This window comes from Phyllostomus hastatus, unplaced genomic scaffold (assembly GCF_019186645.2).
Source record: "Phyllostomus hastatus isolate PE091 unplaced genomic scaffold, TTU_PhHast_1.1 phas_contig_58, whole genome shotgun sequence".
Classification (NCBI taxonomy): Eukaryota; Metazoa; Chordata; class Mammalia; order Chiroptera; family Phyllostomidae; genus Phyllostomus; species Phyllostomus hastatus.
Window position 1 is genome coordinate 25,972,739 of NW_025333916.1, and position 23,104 is coordinate 25,995,842.

At 45.6% G+C, this 23,104-nt stretch overlaps 1 protein-coding gene across 7 annotated transcripts in view; it reads right to left on the minus strand.

Moving 5' to 3' along the window:
• Positions 1–3,936: 3,936 nt before the first annotated feature.
• MAST4 (microtubule associated serine/threonine kinase family member 4) overlaps positions 3,937–23,104 on the minus strand; it is a 527,976-nt gene continuing 508,808 nt past the window's right edge. For all 7 annotated transcript variants that reach the window (XM_045848314.1, XM_045848312.1, XM_045848311.1 and 4 more), the window contains 3 exons: positions 13,115–13,251; positions 10,668–10,849; positions 3,937–10,348 (listed from right to left, as the gene is read on the minus strand). In XM_045848314.1, coding sequence (XP_045704270.1) covers positions 6,447–10,348; positions 10,668–10,849; positions 13,115–13,251 — 4,221 coding nt within the window. In that variant the 3' untranslated portion in view covers positions 3,937–6,446. The remainder of the gene's footprint in view (positions 10,349–10,667; positions 10,850–13,114; positions 13,252–23,104) is intronic.

Sequence of the window (23,104 nt, forward strand, 5' to 3'; positions counted from 1 at the left end):
CTGCCACCTACCTGCCACCCACTCCTGCTCCATCCCAGCTACTCACAAGTTGGCATAATATATTAAATACTCTGGGTCTTGAAAAAGGAAAGAACTCATCTACAGATTATTTTAAAAAGCCATCAGTGCCCATTTAAGATTAAATATCAAACTTCATTGAATATCCTCCTCTGATCCCACCTAGCTTTAGATAATACTCTCTAAGTATTTGACTGTTCAAGACATACTAGATCCAACAAAGGCAAGCAGAGGACGGGGGGCACCAGAGCATCCATCCACCTTCTCCTTCTTCCTTCATGTTGCTTCATGGGCTTTCTGAACAGCCAGGGCCTCCCTTTTTCTCTGTCTCCTGTTCTTGGGAACAACCTAAATATCCAACAACAGATCCATGATTAAATAAATTCGGGGGTAATCTGAACAAATGGAGAAATGTTCTATGTTCTTGGGTGGGACAACATTATAAACATGTTGATTCTCCTAGAAAACAGAGAAGTACAAGTTAAAATAAGATAATGTTTTCTGTCTATTATTCTGGCAAAAAGAAAAGCTGGATAATAGGGTAGGTGGGATGGGGACTGTCGGAACTACATGCACTGCTTATGGTGTAGATTGGACCAGCCACTAGGACCATGAGGCAATAATTAGTCAATTTAAATACATGAGCCACACATTCTGTTCTGGCATATATCCCCAGAAAGTTTCACATTTCCCAAATGATATTCAGTGCAGCATTACTTATGGAGAAGGAAATTTCATTTTCAGTGCTCGTCACTAGGAAAATGGATGGGTGAAATGTGGAAGACACTCACCATCGGGTATTACACAGTAGTTAGAAGCAATGGAGTAGATACAGCTATAGCAACGTAATTGAATCTTAAACATATAGTGCTGGGGAAGGTCATTGAGAGGATGTGACCACCAGCTGACCCGCAGGCTGGACTCTGGCAATTGGAGGCTCCTCATCCCCGTCCCCTGTCCTTGGAATGTGCACTCTGCCCATTGCTCCCACAATAGGAGCCATTTTCAAGGACGCAGCCTCCGGAGAGTAAGCTGTTGTTGAGACCCTCTGGACAGTATATGTGCCTGCACCCCAATAAGGTCTCTATGTAAACTTTGAAGATTCTGGCAGGTGAGTAGGAAAATCTATCCTCTTGTGGTTGCCCAAGACAAGCCTTGTCTGTAAGTTCTCTAGCTCATTAAAACTGCTACCTACCAATCTGGAGGGGTCTGCCTCCTTCTTCGCTGTCTCCTTGCCCTCTGTGTATGGGGGTCAGTTTGCAAACCAACATATAGGGCTGGATGGAAAAACAAATCCAAAATGACATATTAACATGAATATTTTTACAAATTAAAAATATATGCATATAAAACAATGATACCTATACTTTGTAAGAACACAAATAGACCATTAACACGGTTGCCAATGGAGCGGCGGAGGGGGGGGGGGGATAATGAAGGGATAAATTAAATGAACCTTGGTGTAAACCAAGGTTGATGTGCCAAAAATTGAGTAGGATGACCTCTGTTATTTGTACCGGAGGCTCTCTACTGTGTGCATACACATAAAGGAAAAAAAATATGGCATGGCCATAAAAGGAAATGTCATACAGGCATTATAAGTAATATTTCAGACCTGTATTTACAGGCATTGGAATATATTTGTGTTTTAATACTGAGAAGAATGACAGAGGGTGGGGTTGCAGTGATTCCATTTCTCTTCTTGCTTTTCTGTATTTCTAATCTGCCTTCAATAACCACACACTATGTAATAAAGAGGAAATGAGAGTTTTTCTTTTAAAGACTATTTTTGTTTTTGCAAAGGCACAACAAGAATAAAGAGCTCATCAATTGTGAGAATTGACAGGTACTAAAAAGGAGAAGACTTTTTCCTAAAGCTTTGTGTTTTCAAATGCAAATGGGTACTGGCTTTATAGGTTGCTCTTCCCCTTTCCCGGAGGAGATAGGGCACCCCACTTATTCTGAGTATCCCAACCTGAACAGTCCAGGGAGCTGGGACTCACATCACAGGATGGCTCTTCAGTGACAGACATGGACAGGTGTCCACAGGAACTTCCTTTAGTTTCAAAAAGAGTAAAAAGGGGGCACGTGGACATCCGTCTCCAGCTCAGGAAAGTCACTTCAGCACAGCACTGTTTTACACAAGCATGTGTATTCCAAAGAGACAGAGCTTCCAGGCAAAAGATTTAGACAAGTCAGGCCTGCAGGCTGTGCTGATGCCGGCCTGACATATGAAGAGTTGGTAGCTGCAACATGCTTACTTCAGGCCTCACAAACATCTTCATTCTTCACTTCCCGGCTGCTGACAGCCAACTCCAGGAAGTGCTTAATGAAACCTGTTCAAGGCTTTCAGCTTTACAATATTAATCAACTTTTTGTAAAGCTGTGTAGAGCAATAAAGAACAACCATTCACAAGAGGCCTTTCTTTTCCCACATCTGAGCAGACTTGGCTGGCATGTTACAGAGTGTACGGGGAACTTCAGTCTTGGGAGCAAATTCCCGTTCTGAAGTGCTTGCCTGCATCCAAGTATTGGAAAGCACAGCCCGTCGTCAGCCTGTGACATTAGGAGATGACGAGCTTGTCCTTTGGAAGGCACAGTGTTAGAACTCAGTGAGATGTTGCCGCATGTTTTTCTATGAGGGCTGGCGCTGATGACTCTAATCCAGGGTCTGAGGTGTCCAAACTGCCACAGATCTTGAACCTGGGCCAGGCTCACTGCCTTTCACTATGCAAACAGTAACGAAACAGATTCAGCCAAGCTGTGATCATGATATGTGAGATGTGTACTATACTAACTGGGGTCGGAGGTAGAATAAAAGAGGAACAACACACGATGACTGCTTTGAGCAACAAATTAAAAACATACAGTAGGAGGAAAGTTGTATTTAGAACTTCCTCCCACAGAGTTCCTTAATACCTGGCCTATATTGAAGAAAGCAAATTTCCATAGTTAATACAGTGACACTTTGAAGTTACATTTGTGTTGTGAACTGAAAATGCTAGATGGGAAATTGCCTACGGATTAATTTAGAACTAATCAAGGAGCCTATTACACAGAACGAATAGCTTCCTTGCCTCATGGTTTTCCACCAATCATCAAATTCGTAATTTTCACCATGTGAATTACTTTTCAGCCTAAAAAGAAAGAGATGAGGTGGCTTCCATCACTCCCAGAGGGGACTGGATCTGAATTGAATTACGTGACATCTGGTAATACTTAGATGTCACATAATGCTTAAAGGTCAAGAGCTTTAGATCCAGAAAAATCTGGATTCTAATCCAAGGTCTTTACAAGGCATATGTTAATCAAATTATATAGCCTGCCTGGGCCTGTTTCCTCATCAACCACCACCATCCAGTTTGAGGGTTGTGTGCAGGCTCGAGATGGTCAATAAAAAGCATCTTGCCCAGTACTAAACATATATATAAATACATATAATATGTAACACATAATATATATAATTCTATGTCTATCTATCTATTGTAGGAAGACAGTAAGTGTTGGGTTGCTTCCTGCCTTCCTGATGGTTTCAATGGCTTTTAATTATGAAGAGGCATAAGGGGAGATAAAGATGAGAGGACACAATGGTCATTGATGGGACAAGGTTTTGGGAGGCTTGAGGGAAGCGGTGTCACTGAGACAGGACACCTTTCCTGAGACTGGAGGGAGTTGGTGAGTTTGGTGTGGAAGCTGAGAAGTTTTGCAGGCAAGGAAGAAGGCTGGGGGAAAACAGGAAGGAGTTAAAGGAGACTTAATCTCGAAGAATACAACATGTTTGTGTAAATTAAAAAAAATTAGCAAACTATTCCACTCAACAAAGAGCAATCTGCAAAAACCCATATTTTTTCCATAACACAGAGTTATATTCAGTAACACTTTAGGGAGAGTACGTACAAAAAGCCTTATTAGCCATTATCTTTTCATGCTAAATTTTTATTTCAATGTTATGCAACTGCATAAGTATAAATATTTGTTCAATGTACAACAATTATGACATCCATAGGGAATTTCTTAGAGAAAATAAGACTGCAAACACTTTATTGCACAGATCCTAACAAACTTGAAGCTGGTAAATCTACCGCTGGGAGTACTACCGAGGAGCACATCTTACAATCACAGGAGACCGACCAAAGAGAACACAGGAGAATTCCTACCAGCTGATTGGAGAGGGTTACAACAACAAACAGCTATTACATGAATGCAACCTTAGGTACTCTTTACTCATCCCAAATGCAAAAACATATTTGGCAAAAACGATAATACACACTATACAAAATATACATAAATACATTGTTTGTAAACAAGCACCTAGTTGTGCTTTAAAGGAAACTGAACAGTTAAAAAGCAAAGGCTGTAAACCATGAACTGCCTCCCCAGTAGACCTGTCTCGGTGTCTGAGTGCAGAAGCATTGGGTTACGACAACCGCGGAACACAGATATGAATTATAAATGTTGAGACCACTGCTGAAACCCATTAAAATTCTTGTAAAATATTTTCTTTCTTCTACAACTTCACACATGGTGATGGGGAATGGCTAAAACTACATGGGAAAGTAGTAGGGGCAAAAAGGAGACGTTTTCTGCTTTTTTTTTCTTTTGCCATTGCCAACTCATTTTGCAATGAAGGACAACCAAGCAGTTGATTAAATAATGCCTCTGTTTTTGGAGTGCAGTTTACAGCCTTACTAAATGATTTACAATCCACAGGGCTATGGAACGATGCTATGCTTAGATGAAAAATTTTATAGCCTGGAGACACTAAGACATCCCCAAGGAGGTCTGCATGTTGGGCTAGTATTCATTGGTAATTTTTTTCCTCTTACAAAACAAAATAAAAATTCCTGCTATGGATCCCAAGCATCTTATAAATACTTATCTGTGTGTTTTCTCTTAGTACTTAGTGCCTCAGTACTTATGTCAGCAAGTGCCGTCTTACAACACAAAACAAGCCACCAGGAGAACTGCGATGGAAAACAACAAAAAGCCCCTTCAGCACTAAAATGGACAAATTCTACATATTCCGTGGTATACAAAATCTAAATAAGGCTTAGCAAAAGTAAAAAGGACAGTCACATTCAAGCACCAAATAGCTCCAACAGGTCTTTTTTTGTTACAAAAATGCTGCTCTTTATTAATACAGTAATTGTTTGCATACAAATAAAGAGATCATGTTATGAAATGTATGGAGCTACTCGATGCATCAGAAATGAATGTGAAACCCAGGAACTTGCTAAAAACAGCAAGCTTCATCTACAACATAAGGCCCCAGCTATGTATTAAAAGGTATCTGATGTCCTGATTATTCCTTAATATATATGCTATGATGCCAAAATCCACCCCCCTTCTTTTCCTCAAAAAAGCAAATTTAAAACCTCTTCCAATGCCTGATGCTTATTACTCAACCTAAGTACTAGCGGATTTGTGTGCAGCCAGTAATATTCCCGCCCGTCCAACAGCAGGGCTGGTGCAGGACTACAGAACGTGTGCTTTTCAGACTGGTGACTCACAGCATAAAGCCTGAGTTTAAGAGCATGGAGAGAAGAGAAAGCAGAACAGAAATAAAGGCGATGTGTGTTCACAGGCCCCGCTCTACCTGGGGTGAAGACCCGACACACACACCCACAGACAAGGACGGCTGGCCTTTCGGACAGGTGGACCCCGGATCGAAGCGTCCACTAGGACGATGTGAAATGAACACGGCTGGCTCCATTTGTTCCAGCCATTCCTAATGGAGGAGGATTCTAAATGCAGCAGTTAGAGTAGGTCTTGCTTTAGATCTGGAAACATAGGTAGCCAGATAGAGTACTATCAAAATCTCTGGTTAAAAATACACATAAAAACTCACAATCTACTGTATTTAGGGCTTTCTTGCATCTTTATCTCTACTTAGAATGTTTTAACTCAGAAAAATGTAGCCTTGAAATAGTCTCTGAACCACAGACCAAAACATACAGGTGAACGTGTAAACACACAAGTATGGGTGTATCTAGACTTTCACATACATCGGTTTGAACCATTTTGCTTCATTACTACATTAAGGTAAGTGGTAAAGCAAAAACCTTATTTAAAAAAAAAAAGCTGTAGTAAATGACGCAATCAGCAGCAAGGTATCCATTCTACATCCCAAACCAAACACATTGCCAGATATTTACAGAGAAAATCTTTCTCCTCAACAACCCTCAACTGGAAAGGTATTTCCTTTTCCTTGCACAAACACTATCTGGTGACATTTTTACCGGTTACCATTGGGAAGGCATTTGGAAGAAGGTTCCCTCTTTCTTTCCACGTCTTCTTTCTGTCTCCCCTTCTTCGGCGAGGCTCCAGGCCCCGCCCGCGGTGTCCCCACAGTGCTGGTTTCGGAAGGTCGTCCAGACCCAGCCACACATTCAGGCTGCGTGTCCCCAGGGCCGCCCCGGGCCTGCCCGTTAGGAGGCCTTTTTGTGAGGGCTGCTCCGCAAACTCTCTTTCCCCCGCCTCTGCCGGACCACGAAGTCCTTCTCGGAAGAGAGGGCGATGGGGCGCTCGCTGCTGGGCGCCGCGCACAGCTTGGCCGCCTCCCGGCCCGCACTCGGCTTCCTGGCCGGGGGCGGCTGGGCCGGGGCGGGCTCTCTCCCTTTGGCGTCTCCCGCGCCCGCGCCGGCGGACACGGACACGGAGACGGAGACGGACAGCGCCCTGTCCTGGGCGCTCGGGCCGGGGTGGTGCGGCTCCAGAGCCGCGGCGGGGCTCCTGAAGGACGGCAGCGAGTCGCTCTTGGTCATGTGGGCCCCGCCACCGGCCGCGGGCGGCGGCTTCCGGGGGTCTCGGTGGCCGGGGGCCGCGGGCTCAGGCGCGGCCCCGTTGGCCTTGGCGGAGAAGGGGTCGGCGCTGGCGGCCGAGGCGTCCCGAAGTCCGGGCCTGGCTTCGGGAAAGCTGCAGGAGGAGCTCAGAGACTTCTCGGGCACGGCCGCGGACCGAAAAGAGCTCTGCCCGACGGCCGAGGGTGACCGTTTCATGCCGCCGGGCCTGCCTGCCTCCGCCGGTGGCTTCTGGGGACCCGGCGCTCTGCTCTTGGCCTCCGGCAAGCCCTTTCCCGCGGCTGCCGCCGGCCTCTCCGCGCCCTTCGGCCGGGCCTCGCCCTGGGCTGGGGCCGGGCTGGCCTCCGCCTTCCCGCTCTCCGCTGGGGCGTAAAGTGCTTCGGTGCATCTCTTCCCTTCAGACTTCCTGTCTGCGCTGGCGGCCAGTGGACTGGGGCTCTTGTCTGTCTGTCTGCTCGACGGGGGGCCATCTTTCACAGTGGATGGTTTGGGGTGCTTTGGAGACAGGTTTAGCTTTTCACCGACAGTGGGGAGTTTCTGCTCCACAGGCTCACTTGCCCCTGGGTGTCCTTGCCTTGGCAGGTGCACGGGCTTCTCCAGCATCCCCGGGGCATGCCCGCCATCGGTGGGCTTTGGCTTGGTGTCCAGAGGACTCCCTTTGAGGGGCACTGAGACTGGAGGCCCACTTCCACCTGCGCCGGCCACATTGCTGGCTGTGTCCTGGGAGCCTAGGGGGGCAGGGAAGACATCCAACACGCCCTTACCGCTGGCCTTCCCTTCTCGGCTGGGGCCACCGGAGGGCTGTGCGCCAGGCTCTCTGACAAGAGCAGCTCCAACGCTAGGCTTCTGGGAGGAGAGGAGTTTGTCTGGGGGCTTGGACTTCGCAGGGCTGGGCTCAGGGCCAGGCCTGGGCTTGTAGCTGCTGCTTTCACTGTGCACAGCAGTGGGCTTGGGTGGGTCCTGGAGGCCCAGGCTGGGCTCTGGGACACAGGGCTTGCTCCCTGGCTCTCTGCCTGAAGAGTGGCTGGGTGAGCTGCAGAGCTGCCGAGTGGCCAGGCCAGGCAGTTCTTTGGTGATTGCTGGGGGCTGAGAACCACTGCTGAGATACTGATGCAGCTGTTCTTTCCTTTCTGGTTCCTTGGGACCATCTTTCTGCAAAGAAGAAAAACTGCAGAGCTTTTCACTCTTCCCACTCTCGGGTGGCTGCAGAGACCGAGTGGCAGGAGAGGCTTCCAGCTTGGGTTCCACACCACTCCTTCCCATGCCTGGCTGCCTCTCACAAGGGGTGCCCACGGAGTGCAAAAGAGAGTCCTCTCTGGCCAGGGGCCTTGCCTCATCTCGGCCTTCTCTGTGGTCTGCTTTCCCAGAAGGCCCCCATGCTCTCTCCACGGCCTGGGTCTGTGTGTGGAGGTCTGGGCGAGTCCTTCCCACAGAGGGAGGAGTTTTGGAGCTGTCACTGGTTTTGGTAGCTTCTGGGGGACACAGCTCCATGGAGGGGTCTTTGTGGACATCAGCCCTTGCAGCAGGCGGCTCAATTCTGGCTGTGGAAGGGCCCCTTTCAGACGACTCCCTTCCCCTCAGCTTCTCCCTCAAGGGGACACCTCCAGTGGGGAGCGGGCCACATGCCCTGGGTGGGTCCAGGTTCTGTAGGTTCTGCCCCAGCAAGGGCAGGTGTTTCGTGTCGGGGCTGGGATCTTGGTGTTTGCTGGGGTCACCCTCTCTCCGCTGGGGATTGTTTTCCGTGACTGTCACCGAGCTCCTGGTGGCATGGGAAACTTTCCTGTCCTGCTTTAGCTCTGGGTCAGGCAGGTGAGCTGCTGGTGAACTCTGGAGACCCCGGCTGGGTGGCGGGAACCGAGGCTCGAGCAGGTAGGATTTGCTCACCTTGAAGCCAGCAGGGGAAAGCTCCCTCTGAACAGCAGCATCGCCCTTCTTCCCCCCGCTGCTGGGAAGAGCTGGTGGAGCAGAGGGCCTCACATCACTGCCCGGGCTGGGGCTCTGTGCAGGCACTGGGGAGGGTGGCTCCGTCTTGGAGGCCTGAGGTCCAGACAGGAGAGCAATGTCCAAAGTGCCCTCAATTGGCTTCAGGCATGACACAGACCTGCCTTCCAGCTTGTACTCAGAAGGGCTTTTCCGAACAGGTGACTCAGGAGCAATCAAGCCTGGCTTCTCTGTGCCCCCGTCCACCCGGGCAGCTAAGGCCTTGAGAGGGACGAAAGTCACACCGCTCATCTGAGTTGTATGGGTGCTGCTCATGAACGCTCGGCTCTCGGAGGCCGCCGGGGCCTCCTGCTGCCCGCCCACGGGCCAGGCTGGGTTCGCTGGCAGGCATTCATGGGCACTAGATGTCATCTTGGGCTTGAGCACAGGACAGAGGTTTTCATCTTTGTCTTCAAGGGACATTTTCTTTCGGAGGTAATCGATGTTGGCCAACTTGCTGTCCAACTTGTCACAGCGGAGACAGTCCTTGGCCTGGGGAGCCTTCTCCATGTGGTCACCCTTTCCGGGGGCGGACCTGTCAGTGGGGTGACAGAGACCGTCTTGAAGGGGGCTGGGAGCAGAGGCTCGTTTGAAGTCACAGGTGCCCTGGTTGTGGTCCCCGGGTGCTTGGCCACAGCCCGCTGCTGCCCCGTCCAAGGTCACAGCCTCGCTGGCCCGCACACTGGCCTGCTTGTGCAGAGCATCCTTCAGCAGGCTGCCCAGGGACTGCGTCTCTGGCATGGCTGCTTTGTTTTCAAAATGAGCTGACCTTTCTAAAGACTTTGGATATTTTTTCTTCTCTCTCTCTTCCAGTCTCAAAGTAGAGTGGTTTTCTAAATCGCTCCCAAGTCCGTGGGACTTCTGGTGGGGTTCTTGCTTCTCTGGGAAGCCTTCTGGTTTCTTCACCACCACCTTGGTCTTCAGCTTGTCACGGTCCAGCTCGTCCACAGACTCCTGCCTCCCCACCTTCCGGGAGATGGGGCGTTTCAGGCAGCCTTGTTCCACGGGCCTGGCCCGGCTGAGGGCAGGCGCGTCACACGCGTTCTCCTCCAGGCTCTGCAAGGTCACTTCCCGCTGGGACTGCTCCCGCTGTACCTCCTCCTGGGTCACCTCCAGGCTGTGCTTGCGGGAACACAGGTGCTTCTTGTCACTGCCGTAGGAGGGAGACAGCTTCTCCTCCGACTGCACGCGTTTGAGCAGCGGGGACCGAGGGGGCTCGGCGCTCTTGGGCCTCACGATGTGTCTGACGATGGTGGGAGGGGAGTGCATTTTGCTGGGGAAGGCTTGAGCGATCTTGGAATTGCCAAGTGAATGTCCCAACAGAGGTGACGGAGAACGCTGTGGGGAGGTGGGCTGTGGAGTTGGAGAGGGTGTGCGGGCCAGCGGGGAGAGTGGGATGCTGCCAGCTGACTTACGCCTTCCGGACCGGTATCGCTGTCCACTGAGTTTGGGGGCCAGGCCGTGGAGAGTGCTGGGCCGGATGTGTCCTGACCCCGCTGGGGAGTTGGGGGCACTAGAACTTGGGGAGCTGCTCTGGGAGGAGTTAGTACCTGGGGGTGGAAAACGGAACACTGTGAGCTATGGCCACCTTCCTTCTTCTTTCCACCCTCCAGCCCAAAATGTCTCAGGTAAGGTCAGGTCAAGGTCAGCAAACTGTCTCAGCATCCAACTTTAACAAATGAATGCTTTTCCGATAAACCTCCCTAACACTAAGCTTAACCCAGTAGCTTCTGTCTTCTTTTAATGATCCCAATAACCCTATCTTACGACCTCCAAGCTGGAATAATCCTCAGTGTTTCAGAGTCTAAGAGGGTGACTGCGACCTCCTCTCAACTGTCCCTCGCTGGCCTTGCCAGGAGACTCACTCACCAGACGGGAAGTCGGGGGTGGAACGATAGCTGGGTGTGGGAGATCGGGGCGACAAGCTGTGAGTGGGGGACCCCGGGAGGCTCTCCCCAGATGACAGCGATCGGTTCAAGCAGGAGAAACTTCGGCTGGTGTGGAGTAACGGAGAAGGCTGCTTAGCCAGTTTTTTGAAAAGGGATCTCCTCCTACAGTACAAACAAGAGAAAATGGATTGAAGTCTGTGTTTGGAGCTGCTCTGGCCTCCCTATAACACCCGTGTGTTCTGCCCTCACTCCGGTGCCAGACAAGGTGATATGACGGCAGATGCTGTTAAAGAGTAGGATTCTACTTTTAAAAGATTTTCTTTATTTACTTTTAGAGAGAGAAAAAGAAAGGGAGAAAGAGAGGGAAACATCAATATGTGAGAGATACCTCATTTGGTTGCCTCTTGCATGCCCCTAAATGGGGATGTGCCCACAGCCCAGGAATGTGCCCTGACTGGGAATCAAACCAGCAACCTTTTGGTTTGCAGACTGGAGCTCAATCCACTGAGCCACACCAGTCAGGGCAGGATCTCAATTTTATATTAAAGATATTTTTATGACTAAGAAAGGAAAATAGTATACAATGGACAGTTAATTCCAAACACTTTGTGAAGAGCTGGGAAAATAAAAAAAATATATAAAGTATACTAAGAATGTACATTACATTCACTTATTTACTTGTCCGGCTGACTTATAGGCGTAAGTCAGCCAGACAAGTTTATGAGAAGGGTGTTCTTTGCCTGAAAGCTTCTGAGTATGTACCCCCAGATACTGACACAATTTCATTACGAGATAATACAAAGTAAATCTCTGAAAGAAAAATCATCTGGGATATAGAATTCTTTCATGGTGATGCACTGGGCAGAGGCTTTATCTGTGTGGGGCTGTGTGCTCTGCTTATTCCATCGTGGACTCTTGGATACTCCTAATGACAGTGCAGAGTGTACATTTACATAAAAAAGCTGAAAAAGGTGAACTGAAGATTATCCTATCAGCGGGGCAGCAGACACCGTGTGGCAGCAGAAGCAAATGTGTATTTAGTGTTCAACAAGCACGACCTAAAGCATAAGGCACTGCTTCAGGTGGCTGAGAAGCCAGGTGGCTGTACAGAGTCCCTTTACCATCATGCAAGCCTGACCCACCCCTGGTGAGCGTAAGCAAAAAGTGTCAATGCTGCTACTCTGAAATGGTGTGTTCAATATGACTGACAGACCAAACAACATACAAAGCACACATTAGAAAAAAGAAGAAGAATCTCAAAATGTGTGTTCTCTGTGTGAGTAATTTTTAATAAAGGTAACAAATGCCCTTGGGTTAAAAAGCCAAACAGTTTTGTAAACTTGTAATGTAAAGTAACAATTCCCCTCCTGTGCCTTTTTCTGCCCACTCCCCAGAGACAGGGAGTGAGTCTTCTTCCATCTGTCTTGCATATTCCTAAGCAACGTGCTTACACTACTTTTAGATTTTCAGTTTCAGGAATTACTTGTTGATGTCCCACCACAGAAGATGAGAATTAAGCTCTTATACAACCCTTTCCACCTTCTGACCAAACACAGTTGCCCTTTTTCATTCCTCCCAACAGAACTAAACAAAAATGTTTGGTTAGAGTAAAAGGCTGGTGTTTTCCTTATGCTATAAAGATCATTGACAGCTGGGCCAGGTAAAGCATAATTCTATTTCCTTTCCTGTATAACTTTGTCTTTCCTGGAGATGAGGAGCATTCCTTTCACATTTGTTTATCATCAAAACCCCTCGTAACAGGATTGCACATGAGATCCCAGTGGGTAAAGGAGAGAGGTTGTGGCATCAGGGAGGGAGCACATCCGGACGGCTGCCTGGCAAGAGCTGGGCCCTTGGAAACACACACTGCATCTTGCCAGCGTCTTGCACAGAAGAGATTCACGATGCCTCTCAAGACAGCAAATGGAGAACCTGGCTAGGTTTTGAGTCACAAAAACAAAGTCCTTTTATTTCCAGGTTTATCTGGATGCTTTTGAAATATAGTTATTTCAGAATATCTGGCACTTGAATATACCAACTGGTTTTCGATGGCACTTGAATATTCCAACTGGTTTTCGATAGTGTAAAGGACATTATTAAATGTAAATTTAATGTTAAAAATAGCTGGAAGGTCCAGTTCCTCAAATTCAACTGCAATGAAGTAGATCCTAGAGGCTTAAGAAACACCAAAGGGCTTTTCCGGTTCTCACACATGAGATAGAGCAACCGAGCTCTACAACGTACGTAACTGCGTAAACCTTTTCACAGTGAAAAATGATGCTTTTGAGAATATGAGCCTTCATGTATACATATATGTGAACCACAATATAGAACCTTTCATACATAAACGTTTAAATTAGGTAGGGAGTGACTTTCCTCCAACGTGGGCACTCCACTAAATTCACAAGGAATACTGTTTTAACCAACCTTTCTAGACTTTCTTTCTTCTTAGATTTCTTGCTCCGCCTCACCATCCGGCTCTTATAGCTGTTTCTCCTGGCTGGTCCCGTTTTGATTGATGTGTTTTCAAATGGGGTAGTAGTGATTGACACCTTATTCCCACTCTGTAAAAAAAAATGAGGTGATATGAAAGGGACATGCTGTAATGAAACAAGGTCAGAACAGAGACAGGAGAGTCAAAGACAAAGACACCCAAGGATGTACATACAAAGGGACTTCCGTTTCTAAACGACCCTTTACACAGTGAAGTCCTGGAGAGTACAGGGTGTGTGGGGGCGAAACGTAGGGTTCCTTTAAGAGGGCGGGCTCTGGGACCCGGGCAGGTTGCGCCCCCTCCCTGGGCCTCTACTTCCTGTGCTGTGTGACAGCAGAACCCCACCTGTCTCATGGGGGCTCCTCGGAGGCTCACACCTGGGATGGAGTTGTTAAAGCCTCCTGCACCCTGTGTGACACATGGAAAGGCTCTATAAATAACAGTTAGCTTCATCCATATGTATTAAGTATAAATAATGTGCCCAGGGGCTGCCTCCTCGGTTGATTTATTTTCCTTTTTTCTCATTTTTGTGTTTTTCCTTTGACCTAGAAATCAAAGAGTATCAAAATTGAATGAGACTTTTATTTTTCATTATTTTAAAAGGTTCCTTTTCTGTCACCATAAAACCTGTCAGCTTGCTGAGCTGGAAAGTTTATGCCAGCGAGTATGAAACAGCCTTTCTTCCGCCAGGTCACGTGTGGTGAGGCAGTTCCAGGCGGGTTCCTGTGCCCTTTCCCTCAGTCCTGGGGCAGGGGCTCTCTCTGGGCAGACCCTGGGGACAGGCTGGGGAACAGGGTCAGGAGCCAGGCTGCAGGGTGCCCGGGGCAGGTAGGCAGGACTGATCCCCTCTATTCTGGTGTCCATCACTGCCTCTGAGTCTCTTAATAACCAGGGGAGAAATGTGTTCTTTTAAAGTAAAACATGGCCCTGATTACCTTGAAAAGATGAAAAGTATAAGAAGAGACTTTCTTTTTTTTAATGAATTTATTTTTTTTAATCTTCACCTGTGGACACATTTATTGATTTTAGAGAAAAGGGAAGGGAGGGAAAGAGAGAAACATCGATGTGAGAAAGAACCATCGCCTGTGACCTTTTGATGTACAGAACAATGCTCCAACCAACTGAGCCACACCGGCCAGGGCAGGAGAAGGGTCTTTTATGAAGCCTAGACCTACGCCTAGGCTGGTGTCACTCGAGTGCCTGCCTGCGAACTGAAAGGTGCCCAGTTTGATTCCCAGTCAGGGCACCTGCCTGGGTTGAGGGCCAGGTGCCCAGTTGGGAGCATGCGAGAGACAACCACACATTGATGTTTCTCTTCTTCTGTTTTTTCTTTCCTTCCCTTCTCTCTATAAAAACCAATCTAAAAAATAAATAAATAAAAATAAAATGCCCAGGCATGAAAGATACCTAGCTATTCAGCTCCAGGTGGTCCTAAGCAATGGGCATCAAGAAGACTGAAAAAGGGTTGACTGTTTCCATGTTACCATCTACTCTGTACCCCAACCTGGGGAGTAATAAAGCCATTATAAGAAGAAAACAGGAAGGTATAAATTTAAAAAAAAATCATCGAGAAGCCAACCACCCAGCTAACACTGGTAATATTTCAGGATATTTTTTGCAGGTCTTTTTTCAAGCAAGTATAAATTATGCATATACAGATAGACATACTTCATACATAATTTTAATTTTAAATTAATCTAATGTTTACTTTTATGTTGTTTCTTCATTTCACATTGTATAGCTTTGAAAAACTTTCCCTTCATCACTGAATGTTCCTTCAGAACATATTTTAATTGGCTGTATTACAATATTCCATGAGGTGGGTGGATCAAAATTTAACTATTTTCCTACTGCTACTGTTTCCTACTTTTCAATTCTTATAAGAGTTGAAATAAATATCTTCACCTATGTATCACTGTCCTAACTTCTAACATTCTCCTTAGATTAAGTAATTGGACTCCACGTGCTGAATCAAAGAAAGGGTCTATCTGAACTTTATAAAGACTGTTGGTACATGCTGATACACTATTTCCCAGAACATTTATGTCAGTTTATACTCCTGCAAGCCACACATGAGTACCTGTCTTACCACAGGCTTGTCAGAACTTAATAACACTTAACCAATTACCAATTTTATGAGAAAAAGTTATATCGTTTTGATCTTCGTTCTTTGGCAATTAAAAGGCTGAATGTTGTCTCATAGATTTTGCTCATTTGTATTTCTTTAGAGAATGATTTGTTCATACCTTATATCTAATTTAGTACCTGAAAGTCTCAGTATTTTATTGCTGATTTTAGAGTTTATATATTTAAGAGTATATAATCCCATACCTAATGTCATAATTATAAAAATATTTTAGGGAAATGCATTTAAACATGAACAAGAGAAGGAAAATTATTTTTCATTATGAAGGAGTAAATTTCATATTTGTATATACAAATGCCAGAACTTTACAAATAAACCTTTACCTGATAGGAGAGACTGATATTCTATTTAGATTTAAATGAAAAATTCTTGTAAGTATAAAAGACCCACTAACACAGGTTGTTTGGAATGTGGTCTCCCTTCTCTTCACAAATTGAGTGAAGCCATACTAAGATTTTAGTTTTCCCTACACCTCAGGTGAAGGAAAAGGGCAGCAAACGTGGTGGCTGGAGCTTATCTTTCATTGAAGTCTTTCAGTCTTTCCCACGTTTACATGCAGAGTGGACACACAGGACCACAACGGTCACTGGGGTGGGGTGTTCTGTCTTGGGAGCTACCCTTGTCTGATTCCAGTCTATCCTTTGCTAACATAACAACACTGACTTTTATATCTCCATCTATAAGAGGAAAAATCAAGGCCATCTGGTATTCTAAAAGTGCATTCTAAATATTAAAGTAGAAATCAAGAAAAAAATCCCATTTGAAATAGCAAAAAGAAAAAATAAAATACCTAGGAATAAACCTAACCAAAGAGGTAAAAGACCTGTATTCAGAAAACTACATAACACTGAGGAAAGAAATCAAGGAAGACACAAACAAATGGAAACATATACCGTGTTCATGGATTGGAAGAATCAATATCATCAAAATGTCCATACTACCCAAAGCAATTTACACATTCAATGCAATACCTATTAAAATACCAATGGCTTATTTCACAGACATAGAACAAACATTTCAAAAATTTATATGGAGTCATAAACGACCCCGAATAGCTGCTGCAATTTTGAGAAAGAAAAGTAGGAGGGATCACAGTACCTGACACTAAACTACACTACAAGGCCACTGTAAACAAAACAGCATGGTACTGGCATAAAAACAGGCACATGGACCAATGGAACAGAACAGAGAGCCCAGAAATAAACCCAAGTCTCTATGGTCAATTAATATTTGACAAAGGAGGCAGCAACATAAAATGAAGTAAAAATAGCCTCTTCAACAAATAGTGTTGGGAGAACTGGACAGCTACATGCAAAAAAATGAAATTAGAGCACCAACTTACACCTTATACAAAAATAAATTCAAGGTGGATAAAAGACTTAAATATAAACCGTGACACCATTAAAGTCCTAGAGGAGAATGTAGATAGGAAAATCTCAGATATTTCGAGCAGAAACTTTTTTACTGACATGTCCCCTAGAGCAAGGGACATAAAGGGAAGAATAAACAAATAGGACCTCATCAAAATTAAAAGCTTCTGCAAGGCTAAAGAAAACAGTATCAAAAAAAAAAAAGAGAGAACCAACTGTATGGGAAAACATATTTGCCAATGATACCTCAAACGAGGGTTTAATCTCCAAAATATATAAAGAACTTACACAACTCCACTCTAAGAAAACAAGCAACCCAATTAAAAAATGGTCAAAGGACTTGAACAGACACTTCTCCAGGGAGGACATACAGAGGATCCAAAGGTACATGAAACGATGTTCAGTATCGCTAGTTATCAGAGAGATGCAAATTAAAACCACAATGAGATACCACTTCACACCAGTCAAAATGGCCATCATAAACAAAGCAACAAACAACAAGTGTTGGAGAGGTTGTGGAGAAAAGGGGACCCTAGCGCACTGTTGGTAGGACTGTAGACTGATACAACCACTATGGAAAGCAATATGGAACTTCCTCAGAAAACTAAAAATGGATCTGCCTTTTGACCCAGCAATTCCACTGCTGGGACTATATCCTAAGAACACTAAAACACCAATACAGAAGAACCTTTGCACCCCAATGTTCATAGCAGCACAATTTACAATAGCTAAGTGCTGGAAGCAACCTAGATGCCCATCAGTAAATGAATGGATCAAAAAACTATGGTACATTTACACAATGGAATTCTATGCAGCAGAAAGAAAGAAGGAGCTCCTACCCTTTGCAACAGCTTGGATGGAGCTGGAAAGCATTATGCTACGTGAAATAAGCCAGGCAGTGAAAGACAAATACCATATGGTCTCACCTTTAACAGGAACCTAATCAACAAAACAAAGAAACAAGCAAAATGTAACCAAAGACACTGAAATAGAGGACAGGCTGACAGTGACCAGAGAGGAGAGAAGAGGGAAGTTCAGGGGAGAATGGGAAGGGTTTAGAGGAACAAATTTAAAGGACACATGGACAAAAACTAGGGGGAGGGTGGTAATGGGAGGGAAGTGGGGAGGGTTGGGCAGGTGGGCTGGAATGGGAGTAAAAGGGAGAAAACTGTACTTGAACAATGATTAAAATAAAAAAAAATAAATTAAAAAATAAATAAATATTAAAGTATTTATTACGTACATGTGTTCACTTTATTTCCACAACCAGGTCATGAGAGTTGATTTTTACAACCATTTGAGGAAGAAAGAGATTGTTATGCATGCTTGCGTTATGACAGATGAGGAAAACAGGTTCAGAGACGCTGAGGCTCTTTCTTCCCAGGGTCACGGTGCCCAGCAGGAGAGCCCAAGCACGGCTGCCCTGCCCTCACTCCCACCACCCTCTCTGTACGGCAGGGCCTGCCCCGTCCCTCTGCTTCTCGTGTCCCCAGCAGAGCACAGGCTTCATAGGCTTGTGCTCCAGGAAAAGCAGTGGCAGGGGAGCCAGGCACTGACTGACAGGAGGAACACTCGAAGTATCAGATCGTCAGGAAGAAGTCAAGGATATATAAAAGTATCAGAAACATTTTATAAAATAAATATAATATAAATGCTGAACATTTGTCAGAAAAGTTACAGCCAGGAATGCTAAATCAGAGCACATCGCTAGACTCTGTCCAAATGTCCCCTCTGCCTATAAAAACCAAACCCAGTTTTCTTTTTCCTGTTTCTATGTATGGAAATACAACATGAGATAATGCCCCTAAGGGGAAATACAGACACAAAAGACACTGAGCACCAATATTTGGTTAGAAACATTAATGGCCGAGAACCTGATAAATGATGGGAAGATAACTTTACAGAGAATAAGAGGGAAATAGGAAGCCTGCCACCTGGTGGATCCATCGGCTACAGCAAGTACTGCCTAAACTTGGCATGATGTGGCTAACTGGGTGGGTTTATCCTCAGTACATTCTTTTAGAGAATGAGCAATCTCTTATCAGAGAAGAGTCTGTGATACTTGTTTAAAAATAACAACAAAAAACAGGCCATCAGACTGGTAAATGTTCAGTTCTCTTTCACTGTATTGTGTGATTAGTGCACGGTGGGAGGGAGATGCTTTTACGCTGGCTGAACTGACACAATAGCAGAAGTCAGTCTATCCAATCATTTCTCTCAGTCGGGCTCCACGTTAGTTATTTGTTGGCCTTAAGTACTTCTTGAGCCAGACTGTTTCCACAGTTTTTTTCTCTGCAAAACACACATGGGGAATGGCACTCTTCCTGCATAGCGGTGTCTTTCTTTGCCCTAATTCACACCCTCCACAATCCAGCCCCATGCCTCTTGCACATTTCAACTCCTTTCTGAACCTGCATTCCTGCCACATGGCTTTACTTTGGGCTCTCCTGCACTTGTTTCTATAAATTCTCTGTTTTATGCACACTGCCCTGCCTCCCTTTCCCATGTATTAATGCCAGCCCTCATAGCCCTGCACATGTGACCTCTAACTTCTCGCATCTGTGCACCTTGGTGGGAGTCCATTGCTCCTTCAGAACTTGGGCCGTGTGTACAGTCTACTGTTTATATTTAACATTTCGATGGTAGCCTGGAATTGCCAGTCTTCCCCTGTGAACATCAGAGGGTAAGTTACTGGCAGCTGGAGAACTTGCTGTACGAGCACTCCGACCTCGTGCTTCAAAGCACAGCCTCCACGTCCACACTGCAGGAGTACAAACCCTCTTCTGCTCCTTTCTAACAGACGAGCTTGGGCTGCTTGACTAGCTTCTCCCTGTTTTAATCTCTTCATCTGTAAGATGGGGCATTTATAGTCATAGTTCCTACATCCCAGGGCACGAGGATCACTAGAGTATATTCATGTAAAGCACTCTCTATTTGTTATTACTCTTAATTTTTTATTAGTTTTTACAGAGAGAGAACGAGAAACACTGAATTGTTCTTCCATTTATTTATGCATTCATTGGTAGATTCTTGTATGTGCCCTGATCGGAGATTGAACCCACAACCTTGGTGTATTGAGATGATGTTCTAACCAACTGAGCTACCTGGCCAGGGCTTACTACTCTTATGTGTCATTTTTTTGAGGGACCCTTGCAGTACCTAGTGCAAAGCTCTGCACATTTTGGAGCCCTGTGAGGGTGGTAACAGGCTACTTGCTGGTCCCCACTTTAGTGCTGGTCCCCACTTCAGTATCCAGAGGTTCCCAGGAGTTCAAGGAAATGAAATTTTTGAAGAAGGGGTTGATGAAGTTTTAGGGCTTCTCTTAAGCATTGGGGGACTTAACTAATGCTATCTTAAGAAAGCAACCTGGGTGAATAGAGTTTCCTGGATTAGAGAGAGGCACTCAGCCAGGCAGGTCATCCTGTGAGCAGGGGATAAGACTGGGTCAGTATGTTCTCTACCCACCACTATAGTGAAGCCATGGACAAACATGGGATAGGTTTACTATATTCACAATCCAAATGATACATAAGTACTGTACATGTATTTCTACACATATACATGCAGCCCTAAGTGATGGCTCTTCCTCCTTTTTCTAAGGCTTCCATGGAATCTTGTAAAGTGGTTTGAAGTATAAAAGGTCATGTAAACAGCACCCGAGAACACCCTGATGCCCAACCAGTGATGGCGCATAGGAGCCCAGTGTTGATACCAGTCACTTTACACATCGCAGAAGAGCGCTGGGTGGATTTAAAAGAAAGCTGCACAATTACACAGTTCACTGGGAAGATAATGAAATCCCCTGTATCCTCTTTGTTTCGTTACACTGGTCGCTCCTCTTGAGTGCCTCCTTTATGACCAAGAGGCAGGATGCCCTGCTTGGATCTGCGACAGAGCACGCAGGGCTCTGGAGGCTGCCAGCGAGCGGCTGTCCACCACAGCCTGCCTACGCCATTTCAGAGACGTCGGCCTGGACGCAGGAAAGAAAGTGCTCTGTAGCCAGACGATGTAAATGAGATCGCATTACTAATAGGACTGTGTGATTCTGCTGGGAGACCTGGCCAGAGACCTTTAGGAGAAATGTATGTTCAAATTTCACAGAAGCAGGAAGAGGGGTTTGAAAATACAGAATCATATTAGAATACTTTGTAAAATAAATGATGAAAAGGGTCAACCAGGTCTCAGTAAAATAAATGCCTATTTTCTAAAGATATATATTTCAGTTTACTATTTCTTCTGATTTTCAGAGCAGAGGTATGAGATGATATACAGATATGCTGTGGCAGGAGCTAGGCTGCATATAACATGGTGCTGTTGTAAAGAATGAGAAAAATCCCTTCGACCTTCCTTTAACTGCTGATGCCAAGACAAGGCAAAGATCTAGTAGGACTGACAACACCTAAGAGAAGCACATGTATAAAAACACAGATATCTTACCAAATTGAAGGGTCAAAGTGAGCTCCTAGAAAAGCTCAAGGAGCTTTGTGCAAACAGACAGCACCTCTGTCTGCCTACCTTTGCCGTCCCTAACCCACTGGAGAGGCTCATACATTAGATATAATAGAAAGAGGGACAAACTCTCCTCCCACAAGACAAACAAACAAACCCTGCAAACCCTTACAAAGGGTCTGTCTGTGAGCCAGCAATGGGGCACCCCTGGGCACTTAAGGGCAGCGGCTAGTCAGACACATGAGTCTTTGTGTGTCTCCTTGAATTTTGTCTTGGAGAGTTCTGGGGTCATGTCAAGGGATCTCACAGCTACAGGATCTCAAACTCAGCAACTGTTCTCTGCCCCCCATTTCTTGGACACTCAGAGGGAGTTGTTCCATGCCAGCTGGACAAACAATATTACCACAGATAGATGGTGAGTGAACCTATATCCAGGGAGCTGCCAGAAGTGGCACATTTCTACTCAGTAGCCATATTGCAAAAGTGTTAACTAAGTCCATGCATCTTAAGGCTTTTATTACCAAACTAAATGGCATGTACAGCAAGACAAGAGTCAAGACACAAGGAGTTGTGTGGCACCTGGCTCCTCCCACGATAGCTTTTGGACAGTAAGCAAAGGAAAACCCCATCACTCACCTCAACTCCACGAACACCTACTGAGTACCCACCTATCCACCAGGATCTGGGTAAACGCTGGGATTATGTGAGGAGTTTTCATTGTAATTCTGCATCTCTCCCGCAGTACTGCCAGCAGGTTTGCTATGTGTGTGGTGTGACCATAAGCTGATTTCCACCCCTGCCTATTATATAGCTCAGCAATGTTCTCTTGACATTCAGCCCCAGCTGTCTGGTGATCAGTAGCATGCATTTATGAGAAAACTGTCTACAGTTAGAGGAACAGCCTATGAGTATGGATGACAGCACACCCCTCCCCAGCCCAAGGCCAAAATCTCATTAAAGCTGTGAATTAATCAATGGCAAGAACTTTTCTACAGTCTGCTACTTCACACTGGACCTTAGAACATACTTGCTATTACTACTCTCAGAACCTAGGCCAGACTTGGAATCTTTGGAGGACTCTCTTAGAGTGTTGGATGGGGGAATGACAGAGAAGGAAAGAAAAAAGTCACTTAACTGAACTACTTTCAAAAGGCTTTACACACTCACTTCCTTGCAGCACCTCCTGAATTGCCCATTTTCTTTGAAGTTCCAATTAAACATCATTTCCCTGTGATGCTTCTTCCCATGCACTGCATGTCTTCTCCAAAAGTGTGGAATTCCTCCCTCTGCTACAGCTCTGGATAATTAAGCTGGTGGTGTTTTATCTGTTTATACAGCTTCTACACCTTCCATACTTCTTGAGGGCAAGGACTATACCTCCATCCCCACGTTAGTGATGTCTACTAGGGTGCCTGCATCCGAGCCAGTGCTCTAGAAATGGTCTGCATGCACGTTATTTAAATGACATATGAGCATGTGCTTGGTCTCTCCACAGGCCTCTGGTTAACTAAGCTTGGACTCACTCCTCTGTGTCCGGTAGCCCCTTCCAGGGCTCACGGAGCGAGAGGTCACCCCCAAATCTACTGATTCGTAGGACAGTCCTCCCACCAGAGACACTGTGTTTCTAATCTCAGAAAAAAGTAGTCTTTCTTTTCCTGGAAAAAAAAGTAATATCAAGCTCAAATTCATCTTTATTTGTGTTACTCAGATCCATATTTGGAGTTATAACTTTATATTCTAGGATGAGCAGGAGGTAAAGCAAATAACTTCAAAACTGAGAGGATCAGTGTAAGATTCTCTCTTTCTACTGTTTTCACGCTTCCTGTGATCTTCTTACTCCCTAGGCTTTATTCTGCTTATGTTTCAAATAGAAGTTAATCTCTATCAAAAGCCATTTGTATGGTGGAAGGTTAATGATTGCCAGAACCCCTTCTTTCATTATCGCCTACTTTAATAGT